The sequence below is a fragment of the Hemitrygon akajei genome, chromosome 18, assembly GCF_048418815.1.
Source record: "Hemitrygon akajei chromosome 18, sHemAka1.3, whole genome shotgun sequence".
Lineage (NCBI taxonomy): Eukaryota > Metazoa > Chordata > Chondrichthyes > Myliobatiformes > Dasyatidae > Hemitrygon > Hemitrygon akajei.
The window spans coordinates 39,493,223-39,520,074 of NC_133141.1; the positions used below are offsets into that span (position 1 = coordinate 39,493,223).

At 42.1% G+C, this 26,852-nt stretch overlaps 1 protein-coding gene across 12 annotated transcripts in view; it reads left to right on the forward strand.

The window, feature by feature from the left end:
• Positions 1 to 26,852, forward strand: part of LOC140741337 (thyroid hormone receptor alpha) — a 502,247-nt gene that overhangs the window by 405,819 nt on the left and 69,576 nt on the right. For all 12 annotated transcript variants that reach the window (XM_073071448.1, XM_073071435.1, XM_073071445.1 and 9 more), the window contains 4 exons: positions 2,199 to 2,346; positions 13,101 to 13,306; positions 20,345 to 20,491; positions 24,394 to 24,652. In XM_073071448.1, the coding sequence (XP_072927549.1) occupies positions 2,199 to 2,346; positions 13,101 to 13,306; positions 20,345 to 20,491; positions 24,394 to 24,652 (760 nt within the window). The remainder of the gene's footprint in view (positions 1 to 2,198; positions 2,347 to 13,100; positions 13,307 to 20,344; positions 20,492 to 24,393; positions 24,653 to 26,852) is intronic.

Consider the following 26,852-nt stretch of genomic DNA (forward strand, 5'->3'; position numbering starts at 1 on the left):
TCAGGTCGTCCATTATCCAGGATACAATGGAAGTGCCAACCTGTGTTGAACGGAGCCCCAGTAATGAGGGCTGTATGTATTGAAGGCACTTGAGAAATCAAAAAACATGATCCTCACAGTGCTACCCTGCTTATCCAAATGGGATAGCTCCATCTATTCTCCTCAGTCCCTTAACTCTTAAGACCTTTTCTTAACAAAAGTAATTGAATCATTTAGACTTACTCTACTCTACAAATGGAAAATTGGCTACAACTTAACAAAAGTTTACGTAATAACATTGGAGAGATCATAATAAAAGTCACAGCACAAATTACTGACAGAATGAACAGTAAAGCCAAAATGTGTAGTAGAATTTAAGTCACAAATTCAATCATCCTTAATGATGAATCTTCACAATGACACCCCAAGAAACAGACAACCTGATGTTACTTGCTGACTAATAGATAGTCTCAAATGATTGCTTACTTTTTTTGGACATCACAAGAAATCATACAAATTGAATAATTAAAATAAAAAGTAATTAACTTAATGGCATCTCCAAAAAATAGCTTGAGGAATTTAAAATGAAAAATTTAATTAGAGTAGCAGCTTGTGGCCTATGTTAGAACCTAGATGTATCCTGGACAACAAAGATAAAGAGCATATTTTATGAGGTCAGATAGTATAAATTGCATCCAAGTCATGAAGCGTTTACAAAAATGATTAAAACATAAGTGATTGTGAGCTGGCTTGGAAAGGTAGATACTCTGGGGATTGTTTCCACAGGTGGTAGAACCCATCCTACTAAGGCCATTCTCTCTTCTCCCCTTTCCTTTCCACAATCACACCCTTTCCATAAGACTGTAAGACATAGGAGTAGAGTTAGGCCATTTGACCCATCAAGTCTGCTCTGCCATTTAATCATGGCTGATCCTTTTTTTTAACCTCCTCAGCCCCACTCCCCAGTAACCTTTGACGCCATGTCCAATCAAGAACCGATCAAGCTCTGCCTTAAATACACCCAATGACCTGGCCTCCACAGCTGCTTGTGGTAATAAATTTCACAAATTCACCACCCTCTGGCTAAAGAAGTTTCTCCACACCTCTGTTTTAAATGGATGGCCCTCCATCCTGAGGCTGTGCCCTCTTGTCCTAGACTATTCCACTCTGGGGAAACAACCTTTTCACATCAACTCTGTCTAGGCCTTTCAACATTCGAAAGATTTCAATTAGATCCCCCCCTTATCCTTGTAAATTCCGGAGAGTACAGACCTAGAGCTATCAAGCGTTCTTTGTGTGATAACCCTTTCATTCCCAGAATCATCCTCGTGAACCTCCTCTGAAGCCTGTCCAATGCCAACTCGTCTTTTCTTAGATGAGGAGCCCAGATCTGTCCACAATACTTAACACTGCCCACAACATTGTATTTCATTTGCTACTTTCTTGCCCATTCTCCTAATCTGTCTAGGCCCTTCTGCAGCCTATCTGTTTCCTCAACACTACCTGCCCCTCCACCAATCTTTGTACTGTCTGCAAACTTGGCAACAAAGCCATCTATTCCATCATCTAAATCATTGATATACAGCATTAAAAGAAGCGGTCCCAACACTGACCCCTGCGGAACACCACTAGTCACTGTCAGCCAACCAGAAAAGGTTCCTTTTATTCCAATTCACTGTCTCCTACCAATCAGCCAATGCTCTAACCATGCCAGTAACCTTCCTGTAATACCATGAGCTCTTATCTTGGTAAGCAGCCTCATGTGTGGCACCTTGTCAAAGGCCTTCTGAAAGTTCAAATATACAACATCCACTATATTCCCTTTATCTATCCTATGTATAATCTCAAAGAATTCCAACAGGTTTATCAGGCAAGATTTTCACTTCAGGAAACCATGCTGACTTTGTTCTGTCTTGTTCTGTGTCTCCAAGTACTCCATAACCTCATTATTAGCAATTGACTCCAACATCTTCTCAACCTCTGAGGTTAGGCTAACTGGTTTATAGTTTCCTTTCTGCTGCCTTCCTCCTTTCTTAAAGAGTGGGCTGACAGAGTCCAAAGATTTTTGAAAAATCATAACTGATGCCTCCACAATCTCTACCGTTACCTTTTTCAGAATCCTGGGGTGCAGTTCCCTGTTTCCTTCCACCGAGAGTTCTGCTACTGAGGCCTCCAGTTACATGTTTCCCCTTCCTTAAAATTTTCTCTTCTATTTTTAGGGTTTCTTCCGGAGGACAATCCAGAAAAACTTACACCCTGCTTATTCCTGTAAATATGATGGCTGTTGTGTGGTTGACAAGATCACCAGAAACCAATGCCAACTCTGTCGATTCAAGAAATGCACCGCTGTTGGCATGGCAATGGACTGTAAGTGCCTCAGATATTATATCTCTCTACCTTTTCATGTTGCTGAAACTTTGAGAAAGCTGTTGATGTTCAAATCTTGAATTGGTGAATAGAATACCATACCACCTTTAATATGAAATCTATCATTCACCTCTTCTTTTTGCTTAGTTGAAAACAAATAGATTGGATATATTTAAGGGGAAGTTTGAAGATATGAGGGAGAATGGACTGGAAGGTTACATTGCTTGGTTAGGTGAAAAAAAGCAAGTAGACTCTAATGTTTAGAATTTCCTTGCAATGTAGAAGGAGACCATTTGGCCTATCTGAAACTGACTTCATTGAAATGCACAGTCTCTAGTTATTACTCATTTTTTTTGCTGGAAGGAAGATGTGGGCATGAAAGTGTGGTGACACTTCCAGTCTGTTCCCAGCACACTCTCAGACTGTACTGGCCATTGACACAAACCATACATTTCATTGTATGGGTCAATGTACATATGACAAATAACGCTCATCTTTTAAGTGTCCTTTTCTGTGATTCAAGGAGGAAAAATGCTTTCCTTGTACACAAGGAATTGGGATTATAACAACTCATTTTCTGGGGCTAAATAGCTTTTGTAGCATAATCAGAATCAGGTTTAATTTCACAGATGTATGTCATGAAATTTGTTGTTTCAGCGGCAGGAGTACAATGCAGTACATAATAACTGAATTACGGTAAGTATATATATTAAATAGTTGCATCAATAAGTAGTGCAAAAAAGTAGTGAAGTAGGGTTCAATGTCCATTCAGAAATTGGATGGCAGAGGGAAGGAAGTTGTTCCTGAATCTCTATCTCTATATCTCTATCTCTCTTTCTCTCCTTTTCTCTCTCTCTCTCACTCACTCACTCACTCACACACACACACACACACACACACACACACACACACACACACACACACACACACACACACACACACACACACACACACACACACACACACACACACACCATAATTCTCACTGATGTGGGTATTAATCTAATGATTGAATATCGCATGGAAGTTTGTAGAGCAGAGCAATACACCATACGATACTTACTTGACATCAAATACTGACACTTTGGAACTCAGTTCTCCAGCTAATGAGCCTATCAACCTCACACAGTTGAACATCCACTGAAGTACATTGAACTTTTGAAGAAAGGATTCTAGTCACTGTCACTATTTAAAAGTTTTTCAACCATTTACAAATTAATTCTTAGATTTTTTAATGGAACTTGTTACAATATACAATTGTTTGAAGCTCTCCAAAGTTGATTCAGGTTGCCTAAGTCTACTAGAGGAGAATGGCAGGTACTGTTGGACATGTAATGGACATTAGAATGTCCACACTGAATTTCTTTCTTTATTCTTTGTTCTACTGTGAATGCCTGCAAGAAAATGAATCTCAGGGTTGTATTTGGTGATGTACAGTATATGTACTTTGATAATAAATTTACCTTGAACTTTGACTGCCAGAACTGCATTCGTAGGGACTCTGTGTATAAAACAGCAAGATTGGGAGAGGACCAGCAAAGCGGGTCAAGCTGCTGAAAGGGTGAAGAGGAGGAAGTGCAAGCAGGAGATTTTGTCCATGTTGTGTGTTCAGAAAGCATTTCTCCTCCTTGAATCACAGAAAAGGACACTTAAAAGATGAGCGTTATTTGTCATATGTACATTGACCCATACAATGAAATGTATGGTTTGTGTCAATGGCCAGTACAGTCTGAGGGTGTGCTGGGAACAGACTGGAAGTGTCACCACACCTTCATGCTCACATCTTACTAACCCTAAATGTACGTCTTTGGAATGTGGGGGGAAACTAGAGCACCTGGAGGAAACCCACAAGGTCACAGGGAGGACTCCTTACAGACAACAGCAGAATTGAACCCGATCACTGGCACTATAAAGTGTTAAGCTAACTGCTACACTACTGTGCCACTTCTACTTCACTGAGGTTGTTCCTACTGAAATCTAGCACTTCCTACAGACATCAGAACAGAACAATGACATCACTGCTAATAGCCTTCAGAACGGAGATGAGGGCACCAGCAAAACCTCACAATTTGCCACCCAGGAGCTCAGCAAGGTTCTCCCTTCAAAGATAACTGATAACATTTTGGTCTCTTCTGCAAGAGGCCATCCTGGTTAAGTGTATGTGGCTTTGAGGTGGTTACAGGGCAGTGGAGTTGTGGGGCATGTCACTGACAACATGCTTAATACCTGCATAAGATCTCTGCTACATGCTGAGGCCAAAAGGGATTACAATCCTTCAACATCCATCTCAGTTTGGATAGTAAGTCATGCAAGCCAATTTCCGCTATATTTGCAGCAGTCGTGACACCTTCTCTCTGTGCCTGCCATAAACCAGCAACAGCTGCTTTACAAATACAAGGATTGGGGCAAGCAGAGGAATAAATAAGACGTGCAGTGACATCATGTGCAGCTGTAAATCAGGAGTACTGTCAGAGCTTAGTGAGATGTAAGAAGGAGAATTGGGTATCAGATGTCATCATCCACAAAGATGTAACTCCTGCTCCTGGATAGTCATGGTCTCCACTCTGCAGTTAGTTCCTGCTGCCATCTTGTTCTGAAAGAGCTGAAAGTTCAAAGTAAATTTATTATCAAGGTACATTACAGTATATTAGACCATAAGACATTGGAGCAGAGTTACCCTATTCTAACTTGAGATTAATTTTCTTGCAGGCATTTACAGAAAAAAAAAGAAATACAATTGTATTTACAAAAAAAAACTATACATAAGAACACAAGAAATAGGAGCAGGAGTCGGCCATCTGGCCCGTCGAGCCTGCTCCACCATTCAATAAGATCATGGCTGATCTGGCCATGGACTCATCTCCACCTCCCTGCCTTTTCCCCGTAACCCTTAATTCCCCTACTATGCAAAAATCTATCCAACCTTGTCTTAAATATATTTACTGAGGTAGCCTCCACTGCTTCACTGGGCAGAGAATTCCACAGATTCACCACCCTCTGGGAAAAGCAGTTCCTCATCATCTCCATCCTAAATCTACTCCCCTGAATTTTGAGGCTATGTCCCTAGTTATAGTCTCACCTACTCGTGGAAACAACTTTCCTGCTTCTATCTTAAATATCTCTTTCATAATTTTATGTTTCTATAAGATCTCCTCTTCTGAATTCCAGTAGGTACAGTCCCAGGGGACTCGATCTCTCCTCATAGTCTAACCCCCACATCTCTGGAATCAACCTGGTGAACCTCCTCTGCACCGTCTCCAAAGCCAGTATATCCTTCCTCAAATAAGGAGACCAGAACTTCACCCAGTACTCCAGGTGCGACCCCACCAGTACCCTGTACAGTTGCAGCATAATAGTTCATGCAGTTCATGCACAGGTACTCCCAGGTCCCTCTGCACAGTGGCATGCTGCAATTTTTTACCATTTAACTAATAGTCTGTTCTTACATTTTTTTTCCAAAGTAGATGACCTCACATTTACCAACATAAACAAAAATTGACAATAATCCAATGTTTAAAGAAAGAATAACTGCAAATAAAAATATAATACTGAGAACAAGTTGTAAAGAGTCCTTGAAAGTGAGTCTGTAGGTCATAAAATCAGTTCAGAGTTGTGGTGAATGAAGTTATTCACACTCATTTTGGAGCCTGATAGCTGAAGGTTAATAACTGTTCTTAAACATGATTGGAGAGCTAAGGCTTCTGTACCTCCTGCCCAATAGTAGTAGCAAGAAGAGGACATGGCCTGGATGATGGGGTCCTCAATGATGGATGCTGCTTTCCTGTGTCAGCGCTCCGTGTAAATGTGCTCAGTGGTGGGGAGTGCTTTGCCTGTGATGGAGTGGGCTGTATCCACCACTTCCTGTGGAGGAGAGAGAGAAGTGAGGAAAATGGGCAATCTGTGAGGTTGTCATAATCCAGTATCTTACAGCCCTTAAAAATGACAGCTGTAAGGTTTGCATATGTTGAGGTGGGGAACTGAGTGATAGGAGTAGTGGAGAGGTGTGTCACATAGGTGTGGTATATTGATCAGTGCTTATACATGATCCTTGCACTTGAGGATGACTAACCTTAGATCATCGAACAGTACAGCACAGAACAGGCCCTTCAGCCCACAATGTCTGTGCCAGCCATGATGTCACTTCAAACTAATCCCACCTGCCATGGTCTATATCCTGCTTTTCCCTACTAATTCATGCACCTGTCTAAATGCCTCTTTAATCTTGCTGGTGTATCTGCTTCCATCAATTCCCCTGGCAGTGTTTTACAGTCAACTACCACTCTCTGTGCAGAAAATTTGTCTCAGAAATCTCCTTTAAACTTTCTCCCTCTCACCTTAAAGCTAAGCCCTTCTAGTATTTGGCATTTCCACTAAATGAAAAAGACTACATTGCCATTAATAGGTGCAGACTTGCTTTAACCTTGATAACCGTTCACCGTGTCGCCTCCCCCCCCCCCCCCACCCACCCACCCCTGCATGTATGAACAGATAGCTGAGAATATAAGTGAGTGCAGGCTGGCAAGCTGCTCCAGTCATTATAGTGACATAGGCTGCACTGTGATCAACCAGGGGTTAACAGTCCTTCCTGTCTGAGGCTATTGAACTTAACCCCTTTTACACAAAATTGTACTGCTTCATGCTCAATGTTTACAAATCATATAATCGGAGGAGTTGGCCATCAGTAAGAGTACTCACAGCCTTCCTACCCTTCCAGGAGAGTTGCCTCAATGTCAGACCTTTGTCGTGTTGAGTTGTTTTTGGGCATTGGTGGCAGGGCACTCTGGGATTTAGCTATCCCTATTTTTTTTATTTTGAACAGCTGTCTAAATGAGAAGATATTTCCTGGCAGGAATGTTCCTTTATCCAACATCTGTGATGGATTTAAACTGAGACCAAGAATTATCAACACAGTGTGCTGTAAAAGCTGCTTCATCAGTTCCCAGTTATTTTGCTAGTGTTGGTAAACGCTGATGCCAGCATGAGGGAAGGTTTAATGAAGACCATAAGAATTAGACCATTCAGCCCATTGAGTCTGCTCCACTATTCCATCATGACTGATTTATTAACCCTCTCAACCCCATTCTCCTGCCTTCTCCCCATAACCTTTGATGCCCTGACTAATCAAGAACCTATCAACCTCCACTTTAAATACACCCAATGACTTGGCAGCTACAGCCATCTGTGGTAATTAATTCAACAGATTCACCACCTCTGGCTAAAGAAATTCCTCTTGATTTCTGTTCTAAAGCGACGTCCTTCTATTCTGAGGCTATGCCCTCTGCCGGCAGAAGTCACACCACCATCTCAACTAGTTCAATGATATGATCAAAACACAAGTGAAGTGATTAGTTGTAGTTTTGAGCATCTGGTAAACTATCCCAACTCAAGGTTAGGATTTCTGACTTGAGATCATGATTTTTGGGTGTTTGTAGGTGGTGTATGAAAAGCTGGAACCTCAACTAAAAGCAGGCCTCCATTCAGATGCAGACTTTATTGTCCACTTGAAACCAAGTCTGAAAGCTCTGAAGCCTGCCCCTTTTCCAGTGAGTCTTCCTCTGTAATTTGAACTCTTCTCGTGAATCTGGTCGGACTCCCTTGGCTGAATCAAATCCTTTTTCTCCCCTTCATGCATGAGATTATGCTTGAAATCTGAATTGGTCGCTGGGCCAGCTGTTGCTTGGCAGATGTAACAAACTAGCAAACAAACAATAGAACAATATGCATGTAAAAGTTCAAAGTAAAATTTATTATCAGAGTACATGAATGTCACCACACACAGCCGTGAGATTCTTTTTCCTACGGGCATACTTAGCAAAGCTGCAGAACAGAAACTGTAAACAGGATTAATGGACAACAAACTGCAAATCTGAATATAAATAAATAACAATAAATAATGAGCATGAAATAACAATATAACAAAGTCCTTAAATTAGTGTAGCTGTCCCCTTTTGTTCAAGAGCCTGATAGTTGAGGGGTAGTAACTATTCTTGAACCTGGTGGTGTGAGTCCTGAGGAACGTGTAACTTCTACCTGATGGCAGCAGCAAGAAAAGAGCAGGGTCTGGGTGGTGATGGACGCTGCTTTTCTATGGCAACATTCCATGTAGATGTGCTCAATGGTTGGGAAATGTTTACCCGTGATGTACTGGATTGAATCCACTACCTTTTGTAGGATTTTCCACTCAAAGGCGTTAGTGTTCCCATACCAGGCCGTAATGCAGCCAGTTAGCACACTTTCCACCACGCATCTATGGAAGTTTGCCAAGGTTTTTGATGACATGCCGAATCTCCGCAGACTCCTGAGGAAGTAGAGGCACTGTCGTGCTTTCTTTGCAATAATATTTATACGATGGGTCCAGGACAGGTCCTCTGAGGGAGTGACACCCAGGAGTTTAAAGTTACTGACCTTCTCCACCTCTGATCCTCCGATGATTACTGGCTCGTGGAGCTCTGCCCTCCCCCCCCCGAAGTTACAATCAGTTCCTTGGTATTACTGACATGAGTGAGAGTTGTTGTTATGTAGTGCCCTAATGCAGCATCCCAGTGCCTTGAATCTATAGCAGACCACTGTATTTTAACCGCTAGGGTAAACCAAAGATTTGGGAAGGAGAAATTAAGTGCAGTAAGGGCCAGCACTTAGTAATTGCCCTTAACTTTACCCTCTTGCCATTTGATAGGGCAGCTAACATGAGCACATTGCTGTTCATTTTGAGTTACACATCAGCCAGACCATTTAAGAGATGCAAATCACTAGTGGACCAAGTAGATTTTAAGCAACAATCCAGTAGTTTCATGGCCACTATTATGGACGATAGTTATTTTTTCCCAGATTTATTACATAAACTTAATTTAAATACTAATCTGTCACAGTAGAGCCTGAACTTAGCTTGTTTTCACGTACCTCTGGAACACGAGTCAAATAACATTATCATTAAGTTACTATACCTAGTGGTTGTGCTGGAATCAAATAGAGGCACTTTTGAATCTAAGCTGACTTTATAACTCATTTACACTAATCCTGTTTGTCCCCATTAGGTCCATATCCTTCTATGCCTTGCCTGCTTAAGGGCCTCTCTAAATGCCCCCAAGCATAATAGTTGTATTTGATTCTATCATCACCTCTGCCAGAGATTAACCACTCTCTGTGTAAAAATCTTTCCCCTCAAATATTGATTAAACCTTCTTCCTCTCAACTTAAGCCTATGCTTTGTTTCTTATACATCTACCAAGAGTAAAAGAATCCTGACTACCTACCCTATCTCAGTCTCTCATAATTTCATATTCCTCTATCAGGTCATCTCTCCGCCTCCATTGCTCCAGAAAGAAACCCCAGTCTACCCAATCCTACCCATAATCCAGGCAACATCCTGGTGAATCTCCTCTGTCCTCTCTCTAATGCAACCAATCCTGGCAACCAGAATTGCACGCAATACTCCAAGTGCAGGCAAAATGACGTTTTATAAAGTTGTAACATAGCATCTCATCTTTCATGTCCTACGCTCTGACCAATGAAGGAAAGCATGCCATATCCCTTCTTCAGCACCCTTTCTACATGTGTTTGAATTTCTAAGTAAATTTATTATCAAAGTACATATATGTTACCGTATATTCACTTTCTTGCAAGCATTTATAGGAAGAAAAATACAATAGAATTTTATGAAAAACTATAAATAAAGATTGACAAGTAACCAATGTACAAAAGGAGATAAACAGTGAAAGTAAAAAATAAGACTGAGAATGTGAGTTGTAAAGAGTCCTTAAAAGTGAGTCTGTAGATCGTAGAATCAGTTCAGAGTAGTGGTGGATGAAGCCATCCACGCACCTACAGGGAATTGTTAACTTGAATGTCAAAATCCCCTTGTTCATTAACATTCCTTAGCACGCTACCATTTAATGTATATGACCTATCCCTATTTGACTTCCCAAACTACATCACCTTGTACATATCGGGATTAAACTCCAATGGCCCTTCCCAACTTTCCATACACTCAGTGGCCACTTTATTAGGCCCTGGAATTCACCTGATAAAGTGGCCACAGGAGTGGAGGCCGATGTGATCTTCTGCTGCTGTAGCCCATCCACTTCAGGGCTCGACATGTTGTGCATTCAGAGATGCTCTTCTGAACTCCACTATTGTCACGCGTTGTTATTTGAGTTACTGTCAGTTTGAACCTGTCTGGCCATTCTCCTCTGACCTCTCTCATTAACAAGCCATTTTCACCCACTGAACATCCGCTCACTGGATGATTTTTTTGTTTTGCATTCTCTGTAAATTCTAGAGACTGTTGTGCATGAAAATCTCAAGAGGTCAGCAGTTTCTGAGATACTCAAACCACCCCATCTGGCACCAACAATTATTCCACAGTCAAAGTCATGTCAGCCGGCTGGTGGCGTAGTGGCATCAGTGCCGGATTTTGGAGCGAAGGTTCCTGTGTTTGAATCCAGCCGGCTCCTTGCACGCTTTCCATCCGTGCTGGGTTGAGCGTCGAGCTAGCAACTCGGCCTCGTAAAAACAAGAAAGCCTGCTAAAAAAAAAACGCAGTCACAACGGCGTCCCAATGACTCCGCTCGGAGTTAAGGACTTTCTGCTGCTGCTGCTTCTTCTTCAAAGTCACATCATTTACATTTCTTCCCCATTCTGATGTTTGGTCTGAACAACACTGAACCTCTTGACTATTTCAGCATGCGTTTATGTATTGGGTTGCTGCCACATGATTGGCTGATTAGATATTTGCATTAACAAGCAGGTGTACCTAATAAAATGGCCGCTGGGTATATATCTTGCTTTGCTAGCGTTCGTACAGTGAAAGCTGCAAGTATGTTTATCACTTTTAGGTTCAAGAATTTGAGGAAAAGGCGCACAATTAACTTTCTTATTATTCATTACCTGCATATTGACACTTTGCTAGTGGATTGCTATCTCAGCTTCTGCAGCCTTTGGGGTGAAGTTATTGTTAATGTAGTTACAAACTCTTCATTCCACATTCATCAGTCTCTCCTCACACTGTTCCCTTGGTTATGTTCTTTGAATACTTTGACTGCAAAAAGATGCTTGCAGGCAGAGGCTGTGGAAAGACTTTAAAAATCCATGTTTTCATGAATTTTCATTGGAACCAGTTGCAGCACTCCCCAGGTGAATTTTATTTGTCTTAGTTTTTCTCTGATTTCAGACCTGTGTGAGCTATATACACAAAATTAGTTAGAATTATTCAGCAGGTCAAGCAGCAACATTGGAGAGTGGGACAGAATTAATATTTCATGTGAGTGAGTGTACAACAAAATCTGGATAGATCACAGATGCAGCAGGCATCACAGATGCACACAGAATCAGAACCTTCTTGAGTACCATGTCTTGAAGATGTCCTCAGTGGTGGTGAGGGTTGTGCCCGTGATGGAGCTGGCTCAGTCTACAACACTCTGCAGTCACTTGTGATCCTGCATATTCGGAGCCTCCATACCAAGCAGTGATTCATGCTGATCTGACCTTGGCCTTAGCTCCTGCTTGCCTCTATTGACCAAAATTGCGCCTATTGTCCTGGAATATATTCCATGATGCAGCCTTTGTAGCTCTTTTGGGTAGAGAACTCCAAAGACTGACAACTCTCGGGGAAGAGAAATTCCTTCTCATTTCTGTCTGCAACAACTCACCACTGGACATGGTCCTTCAGGTGGGGCAAACCCTTTGCATTTAGTAGTGTAATCTAACATACCACACCTTGTTTAGCTTAGGTGGTGCCAGATCCAAAGCATTATAGCTCCTGCTTGCTGTTGGTCCAGAGCTCAGGGGCTCACAGCAAATTGTAAGCTTTGTTTCTGAGTGGTGTAGTGAGTTCTGTGGGGGATTCAGAAGCCCCACCTCAAACTGATTTCATTCAATTTGGACCACAATTCACCAAGTTAAAAAGTCTTGGAGGTTCATCTCATCACTAGATCAAGAATTTTATGGCACCCATTAACAATTTCAGATCAGATTGCCGCTCACTGGATTTTTTTTTTGCACGATTCTGTAAACTCTAAAGACTGTTGTGTGTGAAAATCCCAGGAGATCAGCAGCTCTGAGATACTCAAACCACCCCATCTGGTGCCAACAATCATTCCACAGTTAAAGTCACTTAGATCACATTTCTTCCCCATTCTGACATTTGGTCTGAACAACATCTGAACCTCTTGACCATGTCTGCATGCTTTTATGCATTGAGCTGCTGCCACGTGATTGGCTAATTAGATATTTGCATTAACAAACAGGTATACAGGTGTACCTAATAAAGTGGCCACTAGGTGTATGTTAGTGATAATCAACCTGATTCTGCTTCTGAGTTGGAGCAGGTTGAAGGTCTGCATGCTATTATTTTCTTCTTTTCTTTTAACTATCACCTACACTCCCAACCCAAGGGAGTGAGGGGTCTCCAGTTTGGGAACCCTGCCTCACAAGGTACATTCTTTACAGTCCCAAACACCAAGTCTGCGGTTCCCTAATTCAACTGTAACACAATAAATCTAAATGCTAATTGTAATTATCCAATTCATTCATGGCCCGCATTTGGTATCTAGGGTCATTTTTGAAATATTAATCTGTACCAATTAGTAAAATCTAGCATTGAAATGCTGTGGAATGCAGTTTCATTACTGTGTGTCAAAAGGTTTGGCCCTCATCATTTTATCACCATTAATTCAAGTCTGCTCTGGGCTCCTTGGATCTGTTGGACAGCTATACAAGGGAAATGACTGCACATGGCTTTCTTCCTTCCTCACTAGTGGTGCTGGACGAGAGCAAGCGCATCGCCAAGAGGAAGCTGATTGAAGAGAACCGGGAGAAGCGGCGGCGAGAGGAAGTGGTGAAGACCATGCTGAACAGGCCCGAGCCTACCAGCGAGGAATGGCAGCTGATCCACGTTGCCACGGAGGCACACACAACAACCAACGCACAGGGCAGTCACTGGAAGCAGAAACGGAAATTTCTGGTAAGGTTAAGTACTCACAATCACACTGTTGTTATAAAGAGCACTGGTCTAAGGCCTGGGCTTCTCAGCTGTCCCGAGCCCAGTACAGTAAAATTCCTTTAATCCCACCCAATTGGGACCTTGGCATTAATAGAATTGCAGATTTTCCAAACTATCAGATGTCACTCGTCATATATTTAGTTCACTTTTTCTTTCGGTGATACATGTCATGATAATAAATTTTCTAGTGAACACTAACTTTGAAGGGAGCACAGCTGACAAAGCCATGGTAAGTTTCAAGGGAAACAGGACCAGGTAAGATAAACACAGCTGATAGAACCCCCTACTATCAGGCAGGAGATACTATCACATTAGGACAAGGACATTTGGGATGAGAACCAGTTTCTTCCCCCAGGCCTTGAGACTACTGAACTCCCTGACACCACCCAGGTCTCACCACATGTGAAATGCCAGTAGCATTATACTTTTTAACTTGTGTTATAAATGCACCTTATGCTACATGTCAATCTTCTGGAATATATTTTATTATTTATTAATTTATTTGTGGTAATATTACTTTATGTGTTTTGTGTGAGTTATATGTACACTGTGTACAGTTTGGTCTGGAGGAACATTGTTTCACTTGGTGGTATACAATGACAATAAACTTGAACTTGAGAAGCAGAGGATTTCAAAGACAGTTCAGGAACCACGTGAGGAGCAAGAGAGAGCAGGAACCAAGGCCTGGGCTGGTGACTGGGGAGCACAGCAAACATAGCCTGTGCAGTCATGGGTGATCAATGGTGCCTTTTAAAATGCATCATTTGGGCATCTGCTCCTGTACCATTTTCTATCACTAGAACCATGTGGTGAACCATCCGGATTTCAGACAGTGAGCAATGTGTCAACCCACTGGGGTTTGAAATGGTTGGACAGAAGATTATCAGAGTTTTACTGTATCTGTGGGAAAATGAGGTTGATTTAAACACACACAAAGTGCTGGAGGAACTCAGCAAGTCAGGCAGCATCTATGGAGAGAAATAAACAGTCAACATTTTGGGCCGAGACCTTTCATCAGGATGCTGATAATGTCTCCCAGCCTGAAACTCGACTGTTTATTCCCTTCCATAGATGCTGCCTGACCTGCTGAGTTCCTTCAGCACTTTGTGCATGGTGCTCAAGATTAGTGTAACACCATTACAGTACCAGTGACAGTATGGGTTTCCTCTGGGTGCTCTGGTTTCCTCCCACAATCCAAAGACGTACAGTTTAGTAGGTTAATTGGTCACATGGGTGTGGGTGTAGTTAGATAGCCCAAGCTCATTGGGCCAGAAGGGCCTGTTAATGTGCTGTAACTCGAAATAAATAAATAAATAAATAAATAAATAAATACATTTCCAGCATCTGCAGAATCTTGGGTTTATAGTTTAAACACTGCTGGGCTCTCCTGCGCCCTCTGCTGATCTGTGTGGCCCAGACAACCAAACAGCCCCAGCTGGAATGACCAGAAAATCTCGGGTCATAAATCCATGCAATGAATGATCACAGCTGAAGACCTAAACTGCCTACACACCACTGTTTCCAAAGTCCGTGAATACCCAACCCTCTGGAGGAATCAGGTACAAAAGTTCATTTGAAGGGCAAAGTAAGAGGATTCATTTTAAAACATTTTGACACCAATTATTTTAATTATTTTTGAGGGGTGGGGAAGAAGCTTCTTCAGCTGTCTCATATGCTTTCCTTGTCTTTGTTCTATTGCCTACATTTCTTTCTCTAAGCTCATTGGATAGCGCTGGTGGCTTTTCCCACGGGATTGTCCATGCTCGTGAAGGTTTTAGGGGAGGACAGCAGAGAGATTCCAGATGTATCTGTGACCATCTGCTGAAATGATCACGTGCCTTCCTGTGGCGGTATCGTAATCTAAGCTGTGGTTTACTACTTATAAGGGCTCCAGCATTCAAAGCAAGTTGTGACTGCACCGGTGCATTCTAGAGCCAGAATTGACTGCAATGTTGGCGGTTTTTCAGGGGATTTCTAATCATATTATTCTTTAGAAAGAAGAGTATTTCCGTTTGTAGAGCATCCTTCACAGAATATCCTTTCCTCTGCACTGAGTAAGGTTCTGTTGAAATAGCAGCCAGTAATTATGCAATAATGACCACATAATCTAATCAGCTGGTTAAAAGATAAGTGGTGTTTGTACTTCCAGGAGAGTCATTGATTCATTTCAATCCTCCTAAGAGAGTAAATCAGCTTGACCCAAAGCTTGATTCAGTACTACACTACCATCCTACTAGGCATGCGTTTCAGGAGCAGGACTTAAACCTTCACCCTTCTGACTGAAAGAGGAACAGGCTACAGACTGACCCACTATTGACATCTGCTGTGCAGGAAGATTGTTCAATGGGATCTCCATGGCAGCATGCCAGTCCTTCACATGGCACTCCTTGTAATGAGACACATGGGATTGAAGACATGAGTGTACCTTCCTGGCCACACCCTTCCCTCCCATTATTCTCGAGCATCACCCAACACTGCTTGTTGGCATTTATGTTCTCTGCATTATAATAAATTCGTGTAACAACCTTTCACATTAAAAAAAAATCTCAAGATATTACACAGGAATATTATCAAGGAAAATTTTAAACCATGGGAGATATGGAATTGTAGGACCAAAGAGGCTGATGGCATGAAAGAAGGCCGTTCGGTCCTCTGAGTACGTACTGACCAAAAATAGGTCATGAGGTTGATCCCACCTCCCAGTTCTTCGAGTAGTCACCCAGGCAGGATTTCTGCCTTCACCACCATTTCACCTGTACATTGAAACATGCAGTGTCATTTACAATAGCAACCAACACAACCTAAGGATGTGCAGGGGACAGCTCATAAGTGTCACCACACATCCCAGCACCTACATAGTTTGCCCACCTTGTTCAGCAGGACAAGGGACAGCATGGTGGCATAGTGGTTGGCGCAACACTTTAAATACCAGCGGGTTCAATTCCCGCCGCTGCCTGTAAGGAGTTTGTACGTTCTCCCCGTGATCGAGTGGGTTTCCTCCGGGTGCTCCAGTTTCCTTCTGCAGTCCAAAGATGTACTGATTAGTAGGTTAATTGATCATTGTAAATTGTAGGGTTAAATTGGAGGTCGCTGGGTGGTACGACTCAAAGGGCTGTATCTCAATAAATAAATAGTCAGCACAAGCAACAACAAAACAAGCCCCATTCCCACCAACCCACACACACAAACAGGCCTCTCACTCCAACCAAGAGTCCTTTGCTTGGAGCCCATCAACTTGGATAGGAATTTAGTACTCTGCACCTCCCAACAACCCTTAGAACCGGTCTGGACACTGAGGTAACCTTGAAAGAATCTTGAAAAGTTCCAAACCGGTCCTTTAAATATAGCATTTCTTTATTTTCACCCGAATTTCACTCTTCCTAAAAACCTCCTGCCATTTCCTGGTCCCATCACCACCATCCCACTATATTTGAGGTCTGTGAATGAATATACAAGTAAAAATATTGCTCGGTTATCATTTATGAAACGTGCATTACATGAACCAGTTCATAACAAGCTTCCATGTTGCCTCTCTCCTTCTCGCTGATATCCTGACTCTCAGTGTTGGAAAGGGAAGAAGTAAAATGCATGAATTGTAGCCTGGATTGGCCACTGTTCCTCCGACCTGTTATTCCCCTCTGCCGGAATCTTTCATCAATTGTACTTTGTTCCCAAGTTCCTCGGCATCACAAACTGTAGGATCTCCTCCGGGGCTATAAATTTGTGATGATGTACCGTCAAATGAATTAACATGTTCAAGGAGCAGATACAGAGACCCAAAAGCAGGGAAATGTGGCTCATGGTAACAAGATAGGGAGTAATCATATATCAGGATTTCTCTTCCATTCCAGAGACCAAAGGCTGCAGACTTCTACCAGGATTGACCACCGCATTGCTTAACATGATCCAGTAATATGAAGACCCCTGCTCAATCATAGTGTTATTGTAGATTCCAAGCAGATAAAGGCTTTAATAAATGAAAGTAATAAATAAAGTTCCCCGGAAAGATGACTGCTGCTAAAATTACTGCATAAATCTTTTCTTGCTGGCTAGTGCTTGATTTCCTTGCTGTTAATTATAGTTGGGGGGAACTAGATGGTCATTTAATCTCTCAAACTTGGGTTAAAACACAGACCAGAAACAATTGATGAAGCACGTTTTTCTCTTAAAGATTTTGTTTTATTTGTCTGAGACCAGAGAACACAGCTTCAGAATAGAGGAGTGTCCTTTTCGAATGGAGATGAGGAATTTGTTGAGCCAGAGGGTGGTGAATCTGTGGAATTCGTTGCCACAGACAGCTGTGGAGGCCAAGTCATTGAGTATATTTAAGGCAGAGGTTGATAGATTCTTGATTGGTCAGGGCATGAAAGGATATGGGGAGAAGGCAGGAGATTGGGGCTGAGAGGGAAATCTCATGATGAAATGGGGGAGCTGACTCGATGGGCCTAATTCTGCTCCTATATCTTATAGCCTTATGTACATGGAAACAAATGCTTTGTTTGTGTCAGCGACCAACACGGTCCAAATATTTGCTGGGAGCAGCCCACAAGTGTCGCTATGCTACTGGTGCTAACATAGCATGATCACAACTTACTAACCCCAACTGGTAGGTCTTTGGAATGTGGGAGGAAACTGGAGCACTGGAGGAAACCCATGTAGTCAGGGAAAGAACATACAAACTCCTTGCAAACAGTGGCAAAAATTGAACTCTGATCACTGGCACTGTGAAGCATTGCACTAACCGCTATGCTACTATGCCACCCGCTATTTCTCTGCTATAACTAGTGAATACTTGGTTCCAAGTAGCAGTGGAGAGGAAATTAGAGCAGAAGCCTGTTTCACATGGAGCTGACAATACAGTTCTAGCACTGTGGTCCACTTCTGCCCAGGTTAATTGTCTACATAAGCTTGCCTCCTCCCTTCTTACTCCATTAACATAACTTTCCCGTTCTTCACTTATACTATTACATCTTTGGGGGGTTATTTTGGTCTTTGAGTAGGGATGTTAGAGAAAAATATATGGAGTCATAGAGCACTACAGCACAGAATCAGGCCCTTCAGCCCATCTAGTCTGTCCCAAACTATTAGTCTGTCTACTCCCATTGACCAGCACCCAGACCATAGCACCTCCATAACCCCCATTCATGTACCAATCCAAATTTCTCTTAAATGTTGAAATTCAACCCGCATCTACCACTTCCACTGGCAGCTCGTCCCACACTCTCATCACCCTCTGAATCAAGAAGTTCCTCCTCATGTTCTCCTTAAATATTTTACCTTTCACCCTTAACCCATGACCTCTAGATCTAGTCTCACCCAACCTCAGTGGAAAAAGCCTGCTTCCATTTACCCTATCTGTACCACTCATAATTTTGTATACCTCTATCAAATCTCCCCTCATTCTCTTGCACTCCACGGAATAAAGTCCTAACCTCTTCAACCTTTCCCTCTAACTCAGAATATTCTTTTATTGGTTAATCACCATTTTATAAATTTGCTTCTTGGTGAGTCCCAGTGTTGCAGAAAGTTGGCTTGAAATGCAAACCGAACTTTGGTAAGAGAGTCAAGTTTATCACTAGTGCCTGCTCAAAGTGTGTGCAATGTGTGATCAACTCTGGTCGACTTCATGTTCCATCCGCATTATGGCTTCTCAGAAGTGGTCAGTGATCATTATTAAAAGATAAAATCCCATGGGTTACAAAACCTCCTACACCTCAATTCTGCTGGCGGTTTCCTGAATATTGCTGGAATGATAATATCCACATTTATTCAATGTAAGAGAGCTTGGTAAGTCATAATGAGAGCTGAATGAATAGCTACATGGTGCCAAGAAGTTAGAGCAACATTGCTAAGAAGTTGACTGCAGTGGGCTGGAGAACACGTTATGGATCTGGAAATAAAGTGCATGTGGAGAGAATATCAGAGTCAATTTAACAAAGGCATAGCACCAGAACATTGACCGATACAGGAAGAGAGTATAGAGGGTGTACTCAACCAAACGACAGTGTCAGATGTATGAGCTGTGTCTGGAGAGAGTGCCAGCGAGTGAATTAAACAGGGAAACAGTGTCGGATTGAAGCTTATAGATACAGAGTCCCTGAAAGTGAACTAAACTCCGGATTAGAGAGTATGTCTTATGAAGATAGGTTGAGCAAGCTAGGGTTTTTTTTGTTTTGAGTAAAGGGGGATGAAAGGTGACTTGATAGAGCTGTTTAAGATGATAAGATCAAGTGGATAGCCGGAGACTTTTTCCCAGGGTGGAAATAACTAATTTGAGGGGGGCATAAAATTAGGATGTTTGGAGGAAAGTATATGGGGGATGTCAGAGGTAGGATTCTTACACAGTGGTAGGGGCATGGAATGCCCTGCCAGGGCTGGTGGTAGAGGCAGATACATTAGGGACATATAGGAGGCTTTTAGATAGGCAGGTGGATTATTGAAAATGGAGGGCTATGTGGGAGAGAAGAGTTAAATTGATCTTAGAGTAAGTTAGGTCAGCACAACATCATAGGCAAAAGGACCTGTAATGTTCTACATTCTAAACAGGGTAATAATTCCAAGGAATGGAACATACAGGCAAAGCCAGGGAATGAACTGAACAACCAGAGTAAAACATAATGAATTTGTAGTCTTGGCGCTGAGATAAAATTTGGCTATGACATAAATGGACATTCAGCAAGGAGAAACTTTATGGAAATATCCAGTCTTGGATCCCTTGAGATTTATTTTAATTTATTCTGGATCGGGACATCACCAGCAGAATTTATTGCCCACCCTTAATTTCCCATGAAGAAGTTTTGGTAAGCCACCGCCTTGAACTGTTGCAGTCCTTATGATAGTTCACAGGTTGTGTAAGGGATTCCAGGTTGCAGACTCACGGACTTTATTTCATTGCATCTCAGATGGTGTCAGGTCAACTCGGATAAAATAATTCTCAATGTGCTTTCCTGCAGTATGATTTTTACAATGTCTGTCACAGATCACATTCTTTACCCACAGCCAGAAGACATTGGCCAGTCTCCAATGGTGACCACAGCAGAAGGAGATAAAGTTGACCTTGAAGCCTTCAGCCAATTCACTAGGATTATCACCCCAGCCATTACCAGAGTTGTGGATTTTGCCAAAAAACTACCAATGTTTTCAGAGGTATTTTGTTGTGAATGTTTAACTACCTTTGTTTTCTTTTAATCTTTTGAGTGCTACAGAGACAGGTCATGTAGCCTTTTGATTCCCAGACGTCTGATTACACATTGAATAGTCACAGTATTTAGCACACAGTTAGCACAAGCAACTGGATTTTCAGAGGTTCATAACCTGGATGAACCGCCCGAGAGAATTAAATTAAAACATCTTTTTTTTTAAAAAATGCTAAGACTCGTCAGCAAATCATCACAAGAGTAACACACACAAAGTGTGCGTTCAAACATCCATGGGTCTCAGCCTCGGAAATACTCAACAAATGAGCATCTACTGCTCATCCTAACTATCTGACTTCCTTAATATGGAACAGGTCCCTCGGTTCCTCTGTCTTTTCTTATTCCCAATACAAATTCTCATAACACAGACTGTAAAGAACCCACATTAACTTCAGCCAATCATTTTCTTTTTACATCTTTATAGAAACTTTGACAAACTGTTTCTATTTTTCTTGATAGATTACTCTGTACATTAATTTCCTTAGACCTTCTCTCTGGAATTATGAGGTTTTTTTAGCTTACTGCTTTTTAATAGAAACATTATAAGCCTTTCTCTCTGATCTTGTATTTTTTAACCTTTTAATAACCATGGTTGGACAATTATATGTATTACTTGTAACCTACATATTAATTATTCAGATATGGATTCAGATTCAGATCTACACCAGGGTGGAATGAAATTCCTTGCTCACATGAAGCTCACAGGGTAACCAGTGTACATGGTAAAAATAAATGCAACTATCAATACTGTGAGGAGTGGGAAAATAACAGAATTGTGTACAGATTAAATAATAACTGAAAAGCAATTAAATGTTTATTGACAGGACTTGGATTGGATTGGTTTATTATTGTCACATGTACAGTGATACAGTGAAAAGCTTGTCTGCCATACTGTTCATACAGATCAAATAATTGCATAGTGCACTGAGGTAGAACAAGATAAAGCAATAAAATGCAGAATAAAGTGTAACAGCTGCAGAGAAAGTGCAGTGCAGGTAAATAATAAAGTGCAAGATCATAATGAGTTAGATTGTGAGGTCAAGTGTCCATCTTGTCGTACAAAAGGACCATTGCAGAAAGCGCAGTGCAAGTACATAAATAAAGTGCAAGGGCTGTGACTAAGTAGACTGGGAGATCAAGAGTTCGTTTTTAGCACCTGAGAGGTTCATTCAGCAGTCTGGTAGCAGCAGGATAGAAGCTGTCCTTGAGCCTGGTGATAGGTGAGGCTTTTTTATCTTCTGCCCAGTGGGAGAGGGGAGTTCAAAATAAATTTATTACCAAAGTACATATATGTCAACATATACATTTTCATTTTCATTTCCTTGTGGGCATATACATAAAATCCAAGAAACATAATAGAATCAATGAAAGACTAATCTCAGAGAGAGAAATGTGCAGGGTGGATGGAGGCTTTGATTATGCTGGCTGTTTTACTGAGGAAGCAAGGAGGATACACAACTCCTCTCGGGTATAGAACAAGTCCACAGTCCACCCAATAATCTCCAGGGCAACCCAACACCCCCAAAGTCCTGACCACCATTCGCAAACATCAAGATTTAGTCTGCTGACAATCTCTACTGCGCACCCCACTAATCCCCAACCCTAACTGACAGTTGTAATCCTCCGTCTCCAACCCCTGCCTGCAAATGACAATCACAGTTAGTCCCCTCACACCCCCATCTCTCTCCCCATGAACTCTGACCTGGACCTGATCCTGCTGCAGCCCATTCCTTTGGCTGTAGACATTTGTGGAAAGGTAGACCAGAAAAGCAATGCTTCACCTGTCTTGGAAGCTGCTCCACCTGATGGCAGATCCATGCAGAACCCATTCAATGGCCTACCTCATTGTGACCGGTCCTGACTCTAAAGATTGTGTAAACTGTCCTATTTTTGGCTCTTCCTTTTATTGACAATAACCTCTCATCTGCCACCTTCTTGCCCACCTGCTTATCCTGTCCATATCCTTTTGAAAACCCTGTGTATCTGCCTTACAGACTATCTTCTCACCCAGCATTGGGCCATCAGGAAACTGGGATATGTTGCACATTTCTTTCTGTCTAGATCATTATTAGATGTTGTAGGTGGCTATGTGCTCTGTGCTAATTTGAATACAGCCCAACCTGAAAGAGACTCATTTATGTCTACTCTCCATTGTCTGCCTTTTAAACAATCTGTCATTTATGCAAATACATTAAACTCAACCTTGTAAGCTCTAATTTTAAGTAGCAATTTTTTGTGAGATACCTTCTCAAATGTCTTTTGAAAATCTAGATATTTTGCATCTACTGGTACCCCCTTATTGGCATTGCTACTTACATTTTTGAAACGGTGTTAGATTTGTCAACACAAATTCTATTTCACATAGTGGCCCTGTCTATTCTTACTATATGTTCAGGGTGGATTCCAGCACTCTTGACAACAACTGTGCACTCTAATCTTCCATTGTGTTCTTCAGGATCCTTTATCCCCTCCCTCCCAAGAAGACCACTGAAGGCTGTAACAGGTTCATTAAGGTCCAAGGAGGGCCATGAAGGGTTGTTCTGTAACCCCACTGAGCTTGCTCATGGCTATAGTGTTGTGAGTCCTTCCAACCAGTGAGGTGCTTTCTTACCTATTCAGAGTGCTTGCCATGTCTTCCAAATATTGCAACAGCCGTTATTACCAACCTTTGAGGAGCCTCAGGGAACTAAGTGTTACTCTTCACAAGATACTCCCTGCTTTGTTTATTGGAGTCCAGGTAGCCATGTGATAAGCACTGTAGTTGGTAACTAGCAGGTAAATATTCCCTGATCACCTGAATAAATGAGAATTTGGAGCATTTTTTCACATGTTCCCACTGACTTTGTTGCTTACTACAGTGATCAGAGGAATAACCACCTGCAGTCACCAACTTTATCCAGAACCAACATTCCCAGCTGTAAGCTGGGAAGCAAGGACAGGCTGTGCCACAATACTGCCATGATCAATTAGCCTGATACAAGTTACCATCTAAGATGGACATGCAAAAGCTGAAGGTATGAAAAATATGGGTGGAGGGAGAAGGGAGAGCAATTATTACATTTCTAGGGATGGACGGAAAGATGGTATCAGGAAAGACCATAAGCATAGAAGCCACATCAAGTCTGCTCTGCCATTTGATCATGGCTGATTTATTTTCCCTCTGAACCCCATTCTACCACCTTCTCCCTGTAACCTTTGACATCCTGACTAATAAGAACCTATCAACCTCCACTTTAAATATAACCAGTGACTCAGCCTCCAAGGCCATCTGTCACAACAAATTCCACAGATTCACCACCCTTGGCTAAAGAAATTTGTAAGGGAAGTCCTTGTATTTTGTGACTCTGCCTTCTGGTCCTAGACTCTCACAATGTTGGAAACATCCTCTGCACGTCAATTCTATATAGGCCTTTCAATATTTGGTAGGTTTCAATGACATTATCCACCCCTCATTCTTCTAAACAAGTGAGTACAGTACAAAAGCCATCAAATGCTCTTCAAACATTATTCCTTTCACTCATTGTCATAAACCTGCTCTGGACCCTCTTCGATGCCAGCACATTCTTTCATAGATATGGGACACAAAAGTGCACACAATATTCCAAATGTGGTCTGACCAATGCCTTATAAAGCCTCAGCATTACATCCTTGTTTTCATATTCTAGTCCTCTCGAAATGAATGTGAACATTACATTTACAAGCTTTGCTTATGGCCATGGCGTTCTGATTTCACAAACACAGTCTTGGGCATATCCCAATGACGTGGTCAGAGGACGCCTAACTTAGTCTTCCTCATGCAGACCCTGTCACTGTTGGCTTTATTTTAATGCGTTTATTTTTGCCCTCTTCCAGCTGCCTTGTGAGGACCAGATCATCCTTCTGAAGGGCTGCTGTATGGAGATAATGTCTCTGAGAGCTGCTGTCCGATATGATGCAGAGAGCGAGACACTGACATTAAATGGGGAGATGGCTGTCAAGAGAGAACAACTGAAAAATGGAGGGCTAGGAGTGGTCTCTGATGCCATATTTGAGCTGGGCAAATCCTTATCAGCCTTCAATCTGGATGACACGGAGGTGGCCCTTCTGCAGGCAGTTTTATTGATGTCCTCAGGTAAAACTCCACACTCAGGTGGATTAACGTTCATTCCTTCTCTGTGAGGTGGTTTCAGTGGGTCCCACTATGCTAAAACCAATTTTACTTGGACTGTTAGGCTCAAAGGGTAACAATGTGTCAATAGTTTCTCCACATGGGTTCTTCTTTGCTTCAAGTTCATTATTGTGACTTCATGAGAAAAAGAAGCATATGTCAACCTCTTAAACCTGCTCTTCCATTTGTGAGAACTTAAGAAACAGGAGTAGGAGTGTGCCATACAATTTTTCAGAACCATTTTCCTATGCATCAAGATCATAACTGATCTCCTACCTCAGTGCTATTTTCCAGCACTGTCTCACTATTCTTTGATTCCCTCAATGTCCAGAGATCCATTGATCTCTGTTTCAAATACACACAATAACTGGGTGTGGGGGAAAGACTTTGCCCTAATATTGCTTGCCCACACATCAGTTGTTCACCACAGCCCACAGGACTTCCACTAGTTAGCAGCCCTTCTCAAAATGGCCACTCTGCTAAATCCTGTCTTCTTTTTATTGGCTGAGTTATCACATTCTTAGGGAATTGTGTCTGGTCCTGTACCATAACCCTCTCCTGTCTGCTCCCTGCAATTTTTGATTCCTTTTGTGCATAAAAATCTATCTGCCTTCAATTTGAAAAAATGTATCAAAGCAGCTACTGCCCTCAAAGGATATTATGGTTTTGAGCTTCTTAGTGAATCGAAGGATTTGGGATTAGTATGTCAAAGTGACATCAAGGTAAAAGATAAGGCATCTTCTTGCTGAATGATCGAGCAAGTGCAGCAGACAGACTGCCTGTTCCTGTTTCTTTTACCACTGGCCTTATTTTCCCATGAAGCCTTGTTCTAGGCCTTCCAAGGTTACAGCACCATGTCCTGGAGTGTTGGCTTTCATACAGTTGTTAAAAAGCACGTCTGTGGCCCATAGAAACAGCTAAATGGGTGTGGTAAGGTACTTCACACACACGTGAATGAATGGGTTACATCAGAGACACAGACAAGCATAAAGAATTAGCTCTTCATTATGGATTCCATCTTTGTTCTTATTGGGAGGTTTGGGAACTGCAATCAGTGTACCCAATAAGTGAAGCATATCTTGTAGCTGGCCACACTGCAGCTAAGGTTGCCATGCAGAGCAAATACTTGGGTATTAAATGAAGCTATAGACAAGTGGGCTGCTTTATTTTGAGCAACATACACAAAATGCTGGAGGAACTCAGCAAGTTCGGCATGGTTGTGTAGCATTTAGTGTAATGCTTTACAGCACAGCAACCTGGATTCAATTCCCACCACTGTCTGAGTTTGCATGTTCTCCCCTTGACTGTGTTTATTTCCTCTGAGTGCTCCGGTTTCCTTCCGCATTCCCAGGGTTAGTGGTTTAATTGGTGTCATGGGTATAATTGGGTGGTGTAGAATCAATGGGCCAGTCTGTTGTTGTGCTGCTTTTCTAAATTATTTATGTAAATAAATGAATAAAGTCAGGCGGCAGCTCTGGAGGGGAGTTAACAGTCAATGTTTCTTAGCCCAAAATGTCGACTGTTTATTCGCTCCATAGATGCTACCTAGCTGGACAGTGGTGTAGTGGCATCAGCACAGAATCTGAAGGGAAGTGGTCCCAGGCTCGAATCCAGCTGGCTCCTTGCATGCTTTCCATCCGTGCTGGGTTGAATGTCAAACTAGCAACTCGGCCTCATAAAAACAATCTAATGCTATGGAAATGGCAAAAATACCGCTTGGTGCACCACAGGGCGCGAAAAGGAGCAACAATAATAGATGCTGCCTGACCTGCTGAGTTTCTCCAGCATTTTGTGTGTGTTGCTCTGGATTTCCAACATCTGCAGAGTCTCTTGTGTTTATGATGTGCTGCTTTATTTTGATGGAGTTGACCTCATTCCATCACACTCTTGGTGAGTTTCTTGTCAATGCCAGTTTCCAAGATGTTGAGGGTAGGGGACTTAGTGATTTTGGGGACTGACCCCCATCAAGGAGCCAAGTTAAAACTGACATCTATGGATATCAAGATGTAAACACCTAATTGACTGGAGTCATCTTGATAAAAGGAAGTTGAGTTCTGGTTGTTGAAGGCCAATCATCCCAGTATTGTCCAGGTCACTGTCCTAAGACCAACTAAAGATTTACAAAGAAGATGCCAGGACTTGAGGGGCACAGTTATAGGGAGAA